This window comes from Drosophila mojavensis, unplaced genomic scaffold, assembly GCF_018153725.1.
Source record: "Drosophila mojavensis isolate 15081-1352.22 unplaced genomic scaffold, ASM1815372v1 contig_36, whole genome shotgun sequence".
In the NCBI taxonomy this organism is placed as follows: domain Eukaryota; kingdom Metazoa; phylum Arthropoda; class Insecta; order Diptera; family Drosophilidae; genus Drosophila; species Drosophila mojavensis.
The window spans coordinates 9,813,272-9,827,828 of record NW_025318858.1 but is presented as its reverse complement, the minus strand read 5'-3'; the positions used below and the strand labels follow the sequence as shown (position 1 = coordinate 9,827,828).

The 14,557-nt window shown below is 43.9% G+C and overlaps 1 protein-coding gene across 4 annotated transcripts in view; it reads left to right on the top strand.

Annotated features, from left to right (window-relative positions):
• LOC6576440 (laminin subunit alpha-1) overlaps window positions 1-14,512 on the top strand; it is a 100,487-nt gene extending 85,975 nt beyond the window's left edge. For 2 of the 4 annotated variants that reach the window (XM_044009140.1, XM_032728748.2), the window contains 13 exons: window positions 4,050-5,409; window positions 5,470-5,725; window positions 6,324-6,720; window positions 6,789-7,818; window positions 7,895-8,552; window positions 8,616-9,356; window positions 9,430-9,712; window positions 10,138-10,288; window positions 10,351-11,008; window positions 12,458-13,076; window positions 13,345-13,478; window positions 13,539-13,767; window positions 13,836-14,512. In XM_044009140.1, the coding sequence (XP_043865075.1) occupies window positions 4,050-5,409; window positions 5,470-5,725; window positions 6,324-6,720; window positions 6,789-7,818; window positions 7,895-8,552; window positions 8,616-9,356; window positions 9,430-9,712; window positions 10,138-10,288; window positions 10,351-11,008; window positions 12,458-13,076; window positions 13,345-13,478; window positions 13,539-13,767; window positions 13,836-13,987 (6,668 nt within the window). In that variant the 3' untranslated portion in view covers window positions 13,988-14,512. Of the gene's footprint in view, window positions 1-4,049; window positions 5,410-5,469; window positions 5,726-6,323; window positions 6,721-6,788; window positions 7,819-7,894; window positions 8,553-8,615; window positions 9,357-9,429; window positions 9,713-10,137; window positions 10,289-10,350; window positions 11,009-11,189; window positions 12,394-12,457; window positions 13,077-13,344; window positions 13,479-13,538; window positions 13,768-13,835 lie in introns of those variants that run through there. The other 2 variants (XM_002002394.4, XR_006357285.1) reach the window with 2 other exon arrangements.
• The last annotated feature ends 45 nt before the right edge of the window (window positions 14,513-14,557 follow it).

The window sequence follows — 14,557 nt, the reverse complement described above, 5'->3', positions numbered from 1 at the left end:
CATAGACGGCTTTCATATGCTCTGCAATGAATGAGTGTATAAATATAAATATATTAAATTATACAAATATATTAAATTATATATTAATTTTAGATAAGACCTCTGAGCATATTAAACTTATTTTTTGTTTGAGAAGAAAATATATTATAACTAAATATATTATATATTTTATAAAAGTATATATTAATTAATGATAAAATCTTTTCTGTGGATATTAAACTTTTATATTTGAGAAGAAAATATATAATAAATATATATATAAAATTTTTTATTAAATTATATATTATTTAATGATGAAATTTTTTAACTTAACAGAGAATAATAGTAGAATATTGTGCTAAAAGCCCTTCTTTAGCTTAAACTTCTGTTGGTAAATCCTTTAAATGATATTATCATTCTGAAAGCTATCGTTTATCTATTGCGAATTCCCCTAACTGAAGCATTAGAGTGAGTGCATTTAAGACACATTAGTTGCACATATCAAACGGCAATTAAGCCTCTGTAGGCAAGAGCGATAACAATCTTTGTGGTAAAGCGCTGGCCGTTCATTGAGTAGCTTACTATATGATTGACAGACAGCCAGACTGACTGACTGCCTGACTGACTGGCTGACTTAGTGAGTTAGTGAGTGAATAAGCAGCTCTGCCTGGACAAGATTTATGTATAAGTTGACATTTGAAATGTCAAAATGCAAGTTAACCAACGGCAGCTGTTGGTAGTAAATGCAGGCGTAATGCGTTAACAGCAACAGTTGTTGCCTGTTTTTTTGTGTGTTGTTATTTTATTGTCTTGTTAGTCGCCCACCGTTGACCCAAATAAAAAAAGAAAGAATGAGAGAGAGGGAGAGAGCGAGCAGTTGAGATGCAAAGAGCTGCAAAGAGGCTGACTATCGACCACCCGGCTGTGCTGTTGCTTGGCTTGCTTTAATAGCCTCACGTAGCCTAGCGCTCGAAATTTCGTAGTTAATTAACCCGTTTGCATACATTTTGTCTCGGCCAGGTCGGGCAGCGACTGGTCCTGCCGGCCTCGACGACCAACCAGCCAACCAGCCAGCCAGCCAGCCTGCCAGCCAACCGACCATCCGACCAGTCCGCAATTCCCAGTTGCCATTTCCCAGTTCCAATCCCCACTCACACTCCCACTAGCTCAGCCATAGGAATTATTTATGCTTTCTTTGATCGAATTCGGCGCTGGAGCGTCATAATAGTCACAGTTCTCGCGACTCAAGCGAGTCTCCTCGATTGTTTTCGTGCGCCCCATAAATTAATCGAATGTTAACTCGGTTCAGGAAATTGCATTCGACTTGAGTGCAGCAGGCATTGGCCTGAAGATACCCTGTAAGTTAATTCTTATACAAGCTGCTCTTAATATCTAGCAACATCTTATATTTCTCAAGTATACATTTTTAAATAAGAATCTAGAAGCAATTATAGGATATCTATAAAATATAGTAAATAAAAAATTAGAAAAAGATAAAAATCTGAAAAAATCAAAGACTATATTCATACTATATATACTCATGTACCGTCACTTTTTTGCCTCTTCCATATGTCTCATTCCCAGTCTGCATACCCAACCTTTAATTTACAGGGTATTCCACTAATTATAGCGTTTTGTTTGTTATAATAAATGGTTGCCGGTGTTGTGTTTGCGGCGCCCACAAAGTCAATTCAGCTGTTGAAGTGAATAAATTAACCACAGCGAACACAATTAAATTGAGTAGTCGAAGGTGGAGTCATTGTCCAGTTGAGAATATTAAAATATAACAGCGCAAAAAAAGAACGATTTATCGAAGAATTTTATACTTTAACAAATAGAATCATCATGTGAAGCAGAAATTAATTGAGCAGTGGAATATGGAGTCATTCAGATGAGCATAATAACTTATAAATAGCCTTTATCAGCAATTGAAGAGTGCAGAAATGAGTAATTTAACAAATAGAATCATCAAAGATGCGTTCAAAATAATTGGATGGAGCTATATAAAAGTTGAGATCATTAGCATACAAAAAATTGATGAAAAAATATAATAAATATAAAATGGGGATGGAGAGTTGAATAGAAGTTTTGTATGATATAAATAATATAAATAATAATATGTATGCAGAATCTCACAAATAACAACTGTATTTACTATAGAACTTAAGTAAATAAAATAGAAAATTTAACTCTATATAGCACTAGCTTTTTCTCTTAAGAATTGACACAGTTTCCAGATTTCTCTCTTTCCAAACGAAATCTCAAGACAATAAATAGCTAATCTCCCTATCATATATTAAAGAATTTACCCATTCATTGGATTGTGGTTTCCCTCTCCCCCACTCCATCAGTAAATTCTCATTATGTTTGCATTCAAGCATGCATTGGTGTCGTATTGCGAGCACATTTATGTGGCATACGTTAATCCGTATGTCTCCATTATGGAGGCACGCGAAAATCGTGAAAATGATGGAGTTTATGTGGCCATATCCATAGAGGCTTACAGGCAGACATCGTTAAGACGTCTCGACATCTGAATTATGCTTGAGCATTATATTTGCTCGATTAGTTTTTTTTTTTTTTTTTTTCATCTGTAGTAAACAAATTCGAGTCTGGTATTTTGGAGGATTGGAGTCACGAGTGTGTTGAACTCGCTCACAAAACAAGTGGCATGCCACACGCTGTCCGTGTCATAAAAAACGGAAATTTTTCAAGTCATATGCAAATTTGTAATGCGAGCGTTTATTTTTGAGCGAACATAAACTTTGGTATTAAACAACAAGTTTTGCAGTTAACTGCATTTTGAATGCCATTGATAATGGACAATTTGAAGCGCTTTGACCTTTCGCAGTGCTTGTCAAACTGCGCCGAATGATCGATTGCAGCGGCGCTAATGAATGGCACATTAATTTGCATTCAAATGCAGCTAAACATTCGGATTTTTTTTTTTTCGCCAGTTTGTCATTGAATAATGAGACATGCAGCTTGCTTTTCCACCAAAAAAAAAATGTTAAATGTTGTTGATTATTTTTTCTCCGTGTTGCTTGGTCAGGAAACATAAATTACAAACGCGACAAAATAGATTGGTTTAGTGCTGCAGCAGCAGCACCTCTCGAAATTTGAGAAAAACATTTTGTAAATGTCACATTCACATGCTGAAAACCATGTGCCAAATATCTGGCGCGCCCCCAATCAAAAAGAAAAAAAAAATTATTATTAATATTTATGAATTTTCATATTTTTTGGTTTTTCTCTCCTCTTTTCCGAGCGTGTCTGTGTTGGCGGCATTTTCAAATTTCAAATTTTCCTGTTGACAGTTTATTTTTCACATTTTTATGCGTGCAAATTTTATGCCCATTTATTACAGCTGAATAATTGGCAACAACAAAATTATTTTGCAAGTGTTTTCGGTAGTTTTTTAGTTTGATTCGTTTGTTTTTTTATTGTTTACTTTGAAAGCTCTTAAAGCTAGAATCGTTAAGATCGTTTAGATTTATGTGGATAGGGCGGCGCGGGTTTTTTAAGTGTTAAGTGGCGCAGGCTTTTATCGACTGCCCGAAATCAACAAGTTACAGCAATAAAAAAATATATATATAATGTGCAAAGTTTTTGTTTGTAAACAATTTTGATGGATCTGTGCATGAGCTGAGAATTGATTTCAGTCGAATTTAAAATTGTAAAATATATGTATATTGTAAAATATATATTTAAATATTATTTTTACTGAAGATCAAAAACGTTAAAATTTAATTGATGAATTAGGAATCCCAATATATATTTTAAATATTGTTTACATTAAATATTATAAATATATAAAATTTAAATATTTGTTAAATTTAATAATAAATTAATTTTTTCAGCAGTTAATATAGCCTAATTCCCATTTAATATTCCCAATAGTGAATTTTTTATGAAATATTAATGAAGTAATCAATATATATCAAATTAAATAATAAATTCCCATTTAATATTCCCAGCATTGAATTATTTTGTTGAATATAAATTAAATAATCAACTCATGCCGTTCAATATTCAAATATTTAATATTTTATCCTTACCTGTCATTACAGATTGCCAATGCAGTCCAGTGGGCTCGCTGTCTACGGCTTGCGACAAGCGCACCGGGCAATGTTCCTGCCTGCTGAACGTGGCTGGGCGCCGCTGCGACAAGTGCAAGCCGGGCCACTGGAATCTGACGCAGGGCGTCGGCTGTCACGACTGCCAATGCGATCCGCACGGAGCACGCGGACACGAATGCAATCCGTGGACGGGCCAATGCGATTGCAAAATAGGCGTTGGGGGCCGGCATTGCAATGAGTGCACCGAAGGCTTCTATGGCTTCAGCACGGATGGCTGCCAACGGTGTGCCGCATGCGCAGCAGAGGGTCAGGTCTGTGATCCGCTCAACGGCCGCTGCATATGCCCCAAGTATACGCGTGGCCTGGGCTGCGGGCAGTGTGTGCCCGGCACCTGGGGCTGGCAGGCGCGTCTAGGCTGTCGGGAGTGCGAATGCGATCACATCGGCTCCATTGGGCAGCAGTGCGCCACCGTGGGCGGGCAGTGCCAGTGCCGTGAGGGCTATGCGGGACGCACCTGCAATAGCTGTGCCGTCGGCTACTTTGGCTATCCGGAGTGCCGGCGCTGTGGCTGCGACGTAGAAGGCTCCTTTACGCGCGCGGACGGACTCATTGCCTGCGACTCGAACGGCCAGTGCCCATGCAAATCTCTGGTGGTGGGCCTCAAGTGCGACACCTGCATGCAGAGCACCTTTGGCCTGTCCGCACTCAATCCCGAGGGCTGCACCCGTTGCTTCTGCTTCGGGCGCGCCGCTGAGTGCGAGCAGAGTGAACTCTCCTGGGGTCACATTCGCATGCCGGAGGCGCGTAATCTGAGCGTGCAACAGTTGCGCCCACAACACGTGCCCAATGGCGACTTCGAGTATATTGTCGTCGTCCAAATGGCGGGCAGCGTCTCCTATCGCGAGGATGCGGAAATTCAGCGAATGAATGACTTGAGCCTTGTGCCCCGCTCCACGGGCAATGTATCCATTGGCGCCTATACGCAGTTCTATCAGCCGCTCTACTTCCAGCTGCCGCCACAATTCTACGGCGATCGCACCACCAGCTACGGTGGTTATCTCTACTTCTCACTGATCACCGATGGCGCTCAGATGCCGCTGGAGAGGAAGATATTGTCACAGTATCCGCTCGTGCAGCTGCACGCGCACACAAAGTTGGTTTTGGACTTTTATGAGCACGAGGAATTCGAGTACTCGCTGAATGTGACCCATCGCGTGCCGCTCCACGAATCCTACTGGAAGTACCATCAGAACAATCAGGCGGTGGACCGCGGCACCTTGATGGCGGCGCTGCAAAATGTGAAGCATATTTTTCTGCGCGCCTTTGCCTTTGCTGATTTTCAGCAAGTTGTGTAAGTTTCTCACAGATTTCAATTTGAATTTCACCTGCAATATTTAAATTCAATTCACAGCTTGCACAGCGTTCACATGGATGCTGCGATCTATGTGCAGGGCTCCACCAATCTGCTGGCCAAGGGTGTAGAGCAGTGCAAGTGCCCGAAACGTTTCGCTGGCCTCTCTTGCCAAGATCCGGGACGCTCGTTTTACCGCTGGCGCAACACCAGCGACATGGAAAGCGTTTTCATCGAAGATCTGATTGGACGCGCGGCTCCCTGCCATTGCAATGGACGTAGCAATGACTGCGATCGCGAAACCGGCGTTTGCTTGGTAAGAAATGCGCGCGAATAAGTTGAATTAATCAAATTTTTTTATAAATGCGCACTATCACTTAAATTGTATGAAATGAAATGAAATTAAATCCGATTAGAATAATTTTCGCGCACTGCACTTGTTTGCGTCGCCATTTGCTTTTTCACTGAACTGCGGCCAAGCTCGAGCACGAACTGGTTCATTGGAGCTGGCACTTGAGCTGTGATCCTTTTAAAATTGGTATGCAGCTCACATTGCCTAATTAGCACAATTGAGTATTTTATGCAAATTGAAATTTAGTGATTGAAATTTTAATCCATTAGTATGTAAAATATTAAATATAATTTTTTGCAAAGTTTGAGGAATATATTTATAATTTAATTATGAAAAAATGATATTTATTATAATAAATCTTACAATTTTTGTTATTTTATTATTTTTAATTTTATTTTCAATATCTATTGTTATTATTAAGGTTATTATTAATTATTTGTATTATTCATTATTATTATTATTTATTTTTATTAATTTATTATTCTTATTATTATTTTTATTTTATTTTTATTTTGTTTTTGCAATATTGACTTTGTTTAACACTGGCAAATTACTTTTGCAGAATTGTCGCGATAATAGCGGCGGCGCGCATTGCCAGCACTGCGCCGACGGCTACTACGGAGATCCGAACTCACGGCACGGATGCCAGGCCTGCCCCTGCCCGGAGACGAATCGCAATTTTGCACGGGGCTGCAATGTGCGCGAGGGCGAAGTCAGCTGCGTCTGCAAGCCCGGCTACACGGGCCGCCTGTGCGAGCACTGTCAGCCGGGCTACTTTGGCAGTCCGATGCAGTATCCGAACAGCAGCTGCCAGGCGTGCGAGTGCCACGTGGTTGGCATACGGGCGGAGGGCTGTGATGCTCAAACAGGGCAGTGCCATTGCCGGGAGGGCGTGACAGGCTTAAAGTGCGATAAGTGCATGGCAGCGCGTCATCATCTGCAAGACCAGGGCTGCAGGCGTGAGTATACGAAATGATATACCCTGTATAAACTATATTCAATGGATGTACAAACTTTGCCTTCTCAGTTTGCGACAACTGCACGCTGCTGCTGCTGGACTATGTGGAGCTGGTGGGGCACAAGCTGCGCCGCGGGCTGCACAACATGGACTTGACGGGCATTCCGGCGCCTTACCTCAAGTTGAGTGAGTACGAGCGCGCCTATAAGGAGTGGCGTACCCGCCAGCAGGACGTTAGCCAGGCCCGGCAGCTGCTATTGGGCTATGACGTGGGCGCCCTGCTTAAGATGGATGCGCATGCGGAGAACAATAAGTTCCAGTCCCGGAAAGCTCTGGCCACCATTGGCAAGCGTCAGCATGCGCTCCAGTCGATGCAGGAGTCGGCTCTGGTCCTCCAGCAGGATGTGCGCAAAATGCGTGGCGAGCAAATGCAGACATTGCAGGATTTGCGCAACTATGGCACGGCTGCCCATCATCTCAGTCTGCCCACGGCCCTGAAGCAGGCCCGATTCTATCTGGAAGCCATTCAGCAGCATCATCATGTGGTCCAGGATATACGCAGCTCCAGCGACTGCGCCTGGCAGCTCTTCTATGCCACCGGCAACGCCTCCGATGCGGCCTACGATCAGCGGGCGCGCCTCGAGATGCTCTGGCGCGATCTGAATCAAACCAATTATCGCGTGGCCGATATGCGGCTGCACCTCGATCGCACCCAGGACGTGGAGAGCGAGGCGGACGATGTGCTCGAGCATGTGCGCAATCTCAGCGGCCATGTGGCCGAGCAGTACCAGGAGCTGAGCGCACTGGACCAACACATACAGCAACAGTTGAATCCGGATCAAACTGAGCTCGGCTACAAAAATCTTCGAACTAGCATTGAGCATCAGTTGCAACTGAACGAGCAGCGACGCCAATTGGCTGCTGCAGCTGCTCAGCTGAATGCGACGCTTCTGGTGGAGCTGGAGCTGCAGCGCGAGGTGCGCAAACATTGGCTACCCAAGGCGGAGAAGCATGCAACACGCCTGCTCGAACGCTCCAACGAATATGCCAAACAATTCCAGCCGACGCGCAATGCCGCACGCATTGCCATGCTGGCCAGGTGAGTAGTGATAGTCCATAGCCCAACAGAAGCATTCCTTACTCACCCAATCTCTCTTGCTCTCTCTCTCGCTCAGCTCCGCCCACAGCAACATTTCGCTGGCCATTGCTGCCGCTCAGCAGGCATCGCTGCTGGCCAAGGAGCGCGTGTTCGAGGCCCAACGCACACTTTATCCCAGCGACGGCAGCTCGATGATCGAGCGTGCCAAGCACTCGCTGCAGCGTTCCAAGCAGCTGCAGCGTGAGGCCTTGCAGCAAATGCAAAAGTCCACCGTGCTAAAGGGCAAGCTGCAGCAGCAGCAACAGCAGGTGGAGGGCATTAAGCGCACCATCTTTGAGACGGGACAGCGCAGCAATAACATTACCAGCCAGCTGCAGTTGCTCAGGAATAGCTCGGCGCGGCGCAATGCGCAGCAGAGCATGAAACTGGCGCAGCACACCAGCGACGAGATGCGCCAGGAGCTGAGGAAGGCGAAGGAGCTGCAGCAATCCATACAGCATATGCGCAAATCCTTTGCCATGCTCGAGCCAGACTGGGAGATCAAACTGGGCATGGCCGAGGAGAATATCTCGCTGACGAAAACGAATTTGCGGCTGGGCAACGTCTCGCTCAGCTACATCGAGCAGCAGGCGGCCAAGGAGCAGCAGATCTTCGAGCAGTGGAACAACAGCATGGCCAGCCAGCTGCAGCAGCTGAGGGATCAAATAGCCAAGGCTAGGCATGCAGCCGAGGCGGTAAGTGGACGAGCTCATTAACTCTATTTTAACTTGGTTTAAATATATTTCTCCTTGGGCTAGATTGATGTCTCGCTGGAGTCGCTGGGCCCCAAGTGCAGTCGCAGCTATTTGCCCGTCTCCTATGGCCTGAGCACCTCCAATTCGCTGCGCCTAAGCTTCAGCCTAGCCAATCACATGGGCAACTCGCCGCTGCTGCTCGTGCAGGGCAGCGAGGGTCGCCACATCACATTGGAGCTGTACAAGAGGCACGTGCGCCTGATTTGGTATCTGGGCGGCAGCACGGCGACCATAACCCATCCGCTCGAAGTGCAAACGCGCGATCCCAAATACGACGACGCCTGGTATCACGTGGAAGCGAATCGCACACTGAACCTGGGCAGCCTGCTGGTGCGTCGCATGAACAACTTTGGCTCTCTGATGCCCGGGTCTCCGGTCACGGGCTCCACGGATTCGGAGCACACGCGTTTCTATCAGACTCACGACGAACGCATCTTGCTGGGCGGCCAAGCCTCCAAGGACCAAACACCGGGTCTAAATGTCGTCGTGCACCAGGTGGAGGTGGACAATAAACCGCTGGGCATATGGAACTTCATTAGCAGCGAGGGACGGTGTGGCGGTGCCATGATTGGCGCCAGGGAATCATCGGCCTCCTCGGTGGCACGGCACTTCAATGGCCTCGGCTATGCGCAGCTGAAGAAGACGCGACCGCGTCCCTATCGCAAGAATCTCTTTGCGCTGCAGATGACCTTCCGCACGCTGGACGAGAATGCGTTGCTCTTCCTGGCGGTTGATGACAAGAATGTGAGTTTATTGACTTTACTTCAACAGCCTTCAATCCACTCACCTCTCTCTCCCTCTCTCTCTACCTTTATAGAACCGCTCCGTTTCGGTCACATTGAGTCGCGGTCGCATCATGTTCCGCATCGATTATGGCGACGAGTCCAAGCTGGAGATCAATACCACCAAAAAGTACAACACTGGCCAGTGGATCAAAATCGAGGCGGCCCGCGAGTTCTCCACACGACGCAGCACCGAAAATGGAATGCTACGCGTTAACAATGATCGCCCCATCTCCGGCGCACCCACATTGCCCGTGAAGAGTCACATGCTGCCGGATCTGTCTAAGGCGGTGTATTATCTGGGAGGCGTGCCACCAGGTAGGACATTGGCAATCGGTTGAGTCTGTCCAGGAATATATTATATAATGGAGTGCGACTTAAAGACATATCCTATAGAAAAATAGGTTCTGTATGCAGTACAGTCCGGTTATAACGACTCCGCTTATAGAGTCCGTACGGTTCTTATGACGAAAACTCTGGTTCCCAGTTAAACTTTTATGAGTAAATTTATATGATTATAGCGTCTTCCAAGGGCGTTGTTATAACCGAATTCTACTGTATTAATAAGTTGTTATTAGAAGGAGTGCCTGACTAAAATATATCCTATCCATTTCATACATCCAAGTGTCGTGAGACCAATTCTTAATGACATAGGTATATTTCCGTCTATGACTCTATCATATCGTTAGTCCCTCACTACACTCGCTCTATATATAGATATATACTCACTTTCATTTCCACAGGCTTTACTTCAGGCACCACTAAAGCACCCGGCGCAGACAATCCCTTCCTTGGCTGCATGATGGATGTGCAGGTGAATGGCGAGACTTATGATCCGCTCGAGAGCTCTACATACTTTGGCGTGGAGTCTTCCTGCAAGGACATGATTACAAAGTATGTACACACATTCTTATCTTACACAATCCCTATTAACATACCTGTTTGCTCCTCCACAGAGCTGGCTTCTCGGGAAATGGCTATTTGGAGCTGCCCTCGCAATCGCTGCGCAAGCGTGCCAATGCGGCTCTGGTGTTCCGCACACTTCAAGCGGATTGTTTGCTGCTGCTGGCTGCGTATCCACCCGAAGTGCTGGCCGACTACGATGCCAAGGATATCAAGGGCAACTATTCGATGAGTCTGGTCGATGGCCAGCTGCAGGTGTGGATCAACTCCGGTCGCAGTTTCATCAAAATGTCCTCCAATGCCAGCCAGCTGAACGATGGCGAGTTGCATGTGATCAACCTCAGTAAGACTGGACGCCGTCTGGAGCTGATGGTGGACGATGAGCTGCAGGAGGTGCGCACCCTGACGGGCTCACCCTCACTCATCAGTCTGCCCCAGGATGCGGGCGGGCTTTACATAGGTGGTGCACCGCCCCACGAGATTTACACACCCTTGGCGCCCACCTTTGTGAAGCTGGAGGGTGCCGTGCGGGATGTGGTGTTCAATAACCGTACGATCAATTTCAATGATGCCCTGACCTTTGTCAATGTGCAGATTGGACGCAACGGTCCGGTCATGGGCAGTCCCAAGGGCGCTCTCTACGATGTGCTGCTCAAGACGGAGCCGATGATTGGGAAGAGTTTCACCGCCTCACCGGAGGGCTGCAAGCGGGTAAGTTTGTAATATAAATTCTCTGGTATTTTGTGGATGATGGGAATTGAGGGATTGGGTTTATTGCATGTATATATCACGTATATATATATATATATATATATCATTTATATATAGAGATTTGTGGCTACCTAACTCTCAACATTCTGATCGACTTAAATGTTTCTTTTTGTTCTTATAGGATTTTAGTTGCTAAGCAATTATGTCACAAAAGCTGCTACGCAAAAAGCTTCAAGCGCTGCGCTGCAAGAAAAGCTCTTTTGTATACTAATTTCGCCTAAACAAAAAACAAATCAATCAAATTCAGCTTACTAAACATAGCTACTCAATGTGGTCTACATGTGGATTAATCATACAAAATCATCAAAATATAACCTCAGATTTAACCAAACGATGTCATTCGCTAAAGCTTTTAAGCTTTTTTGACATGCAAGCTAGTTTACAGAGCAAAAGCTGTTTTGTATGCACAAAAAGCTCTTGTAAGCTGGCTTAACTAGATTTAAGCATTCAATGGAAGTTGGTTCACAATGAGCAAAAATTTGGTTGGAAAGCATATAAAACTCATTTAAAATTAATAATAACTTTTAAGTATACAAAAGCTTCTACATTTTCTTTAAGTTTATTAAAAGTCTTGCAAGCCGGCTCAGTTATCTTTAAGGATATTATGAAAGCTGCATTAATATACACCTAGTCTCAGTTCAGAGCTACTGAATTTTAACACTCGATTTTTAAAAGCTCTCAATTGAATTTCAAATGTTATTTTTTCATAAAGTTTACACAGATAAAGATGTTTATTCTCTATCAAAGCTATCTAATTTCAGTTCTAATTTAAGCCACTCAAAAAACTTTATGGTTTTGATACCATCGATTCAATGCGACATAAAAGCATGAATTTCAGCTTAAAAGTTTCTTAAAGCTCATATTTCGTTTGCAAGCTCTTGTTAGCCAGCTTTATTAAATTTAAGAAGTATAATAAATGTTAAGTTTCAAAAAGCTCTGGGTCGCATTTGGATGTTCAATTACACTAGACAACAGCACACTTATTATGTAAATATTTCATATTTTCATAACAAATATCTTTTGTATATTATAAGCTCAAATATAGTGTTTAAGGAAGAATCTATCAATACATCTTTTTATATATCTATAAACATCACATTTTTCACTCATCAACGCTTTGTGTACGTTTTTGCTTTCATTGATGTATCATACGAATAACTTTTTGCCTTCTTCAACTTGTTATCACATTTTTAAATAAAAGCGAACGAACATTTTTTAACAAAAGAAAAAGAAACAAAAAATCATGCCAGTTATTTTATTATTTTTTAACCTCACGCTGTGAAAGCTCGCTCACAAAAGCTCAGAACTAACACAAAGTCGTCGCGGTGAGTTAAGTTCCCATTCAGTTCAATCAAAAGCTTCGATTAATCCATTTCCATTTGCTTACAGATCGGAAGCTACTCCTACGAACCGAATGCCTTCAAGTTCGGCGACGAGCTCTATAGCTACTCGCAGCTGAAGCTGCCCGAGCGTCACTTCTGGCAGCGCAACTTCCAGCTGAGCTTCGAGTTCCGCTCGTTCTATCCGAATGGCATGCTCTACTTGTCGCCGGGCAGCAAGGAGAAGCCCAAGCACTACGTCACCCTACTGCTCAAGGATGGTCAGCTGGTGTTGATAGTGCGCGGACGAAGGCGCGAGGAGCTGCTGCTGACCGCCAAGCTGAACGACGGCGAATGGCATCGGGTCACAATCGGCTGCCACGATCGCAAGGTTACGCTGAGCGTTGAGATTGGACGCACAGACCAAAAGACTTCGGCCCAGATGAAGGTGCCCAAGAAAATAGGCGCCTCACAGCTAATGCTGGTCGGTGGCCTGCCCCAGGCACCGGTCAAGGTGCCCTCGGAGCTCTATATGCGCCTCGAGCCCTTCAAGGGCTGTCTGCGGCGATTCAGCATCAACAATAGCACACAGGATCTGGCACGGCCGGGCAAGCATGCAAATGTCGGACAATGTTTCCCGAAAGTGGAGCGCGGCAGCTACTTCCCAGGCGATGCCTATGCCATATACAGTGAGTGGGCGGGGTTTAATTTCAAAGTGGGCAAGACAGACGATACATTCCATGTAAACTGTAGCTATTTAAGGAGTGAATTTGTATGATAGAGTTTATATGAAGGATTCTTTCCTCGTATGAATATCTAAGATTTCTGATTTCCTGTAATAGCCGAGTTGTGAGCTGCCACCAGAACATTCTCTCTTATCTAAGTAGAACTTCTCTCTTCTTCCCCTTCACTACCTTTATATACATCATTTCTAACTCTGATGTTCTTCACTTGCAGAGAGAAACTTTCATGTGGCCAAATATTTGGAACTGGAATTGGAATTTCGCACCTCTGAGCTATCCGGCATATTGCTAAGCGTATCCGAGCCCAACAACTTTCCTTCGCTCTCACTGGAGCTAAGCAATGGCAATGTGAGTTTTACTAAACTTTAAAAATCTTTGGTATATATTAAAGTATTCCCTCTATAACAGATCGTTTTCTCTTGTGATCTGGGCGATGGCGTGCCCTTCCGCGTGGAGTCTACGCTGCCGGACAAATATGCTTTGTGCGATAACAAATGGCACAACATATCCGCGCTCTATGACGGCGAACAGATTGCACTAAGAATCGATCAGCTCCCAGCTACGATCAGCATGTCGAGCCAACGCAATGCGGGCAAGGTGCAAACACGTTCGCCCCTTTACATAGGCGGACTGCCAGGTGAGCTTATATTGGGATAATACTATATATAAGGACTTCTTCAACTTGTATATATATGTGTATTTCAGATATTGCACCGAGTGGCTGTTTGTTGTCTCGCGATAACTTCAAGGGCTGCATACGTAATGTCTCCATACGCAATGAGAGACGCGATTGGATCGATATGGATGATCTGCACAATGTGCTCCTCAGCGAGTGTCTTGTCTCCAGCGATGATTGAACTATATCTATCTAACGAAATATGTATAGATCGCGGAACAATTTCTGGTTCCTGTTGTTGATGCCACACCAAAACTTTTTCCAAATGCATTGTGATCAAATAGGAGTTTTAGACTTAGACTTAGACAACGTCCAGTTCGTAGCATATCACTGCCATATAAGTAATATTTACCTAGCTATACGTTTAGCCAGTGACTGCATTTTATATACTACACACATATATATTTTTTACATGTATGCCCTACACAAATATTTAATTTATTTAAATTTTAATTTATTTTGTTTTTTATTTTAAAGAGGCTTTAAGTTTGCGCATCGATTTTATTTGTATTTTTTTTAACTGTATACCTTGTGAATCTCCCATTTGTACATTGCCTATTTATATTTATAAACATATTTCAATATCGAATAAGTATTTCGATTAGTGTACTTCATAATTTAATTTATACATATATTCATTTGTACATAACACATATTTAGCGTAAGATTTTTATATTTAAATTAACTTTACGTTTGAACGTTCTAAAATATAAAATGATTTAAAAAATAAAATTTGTGTAATAAATATATG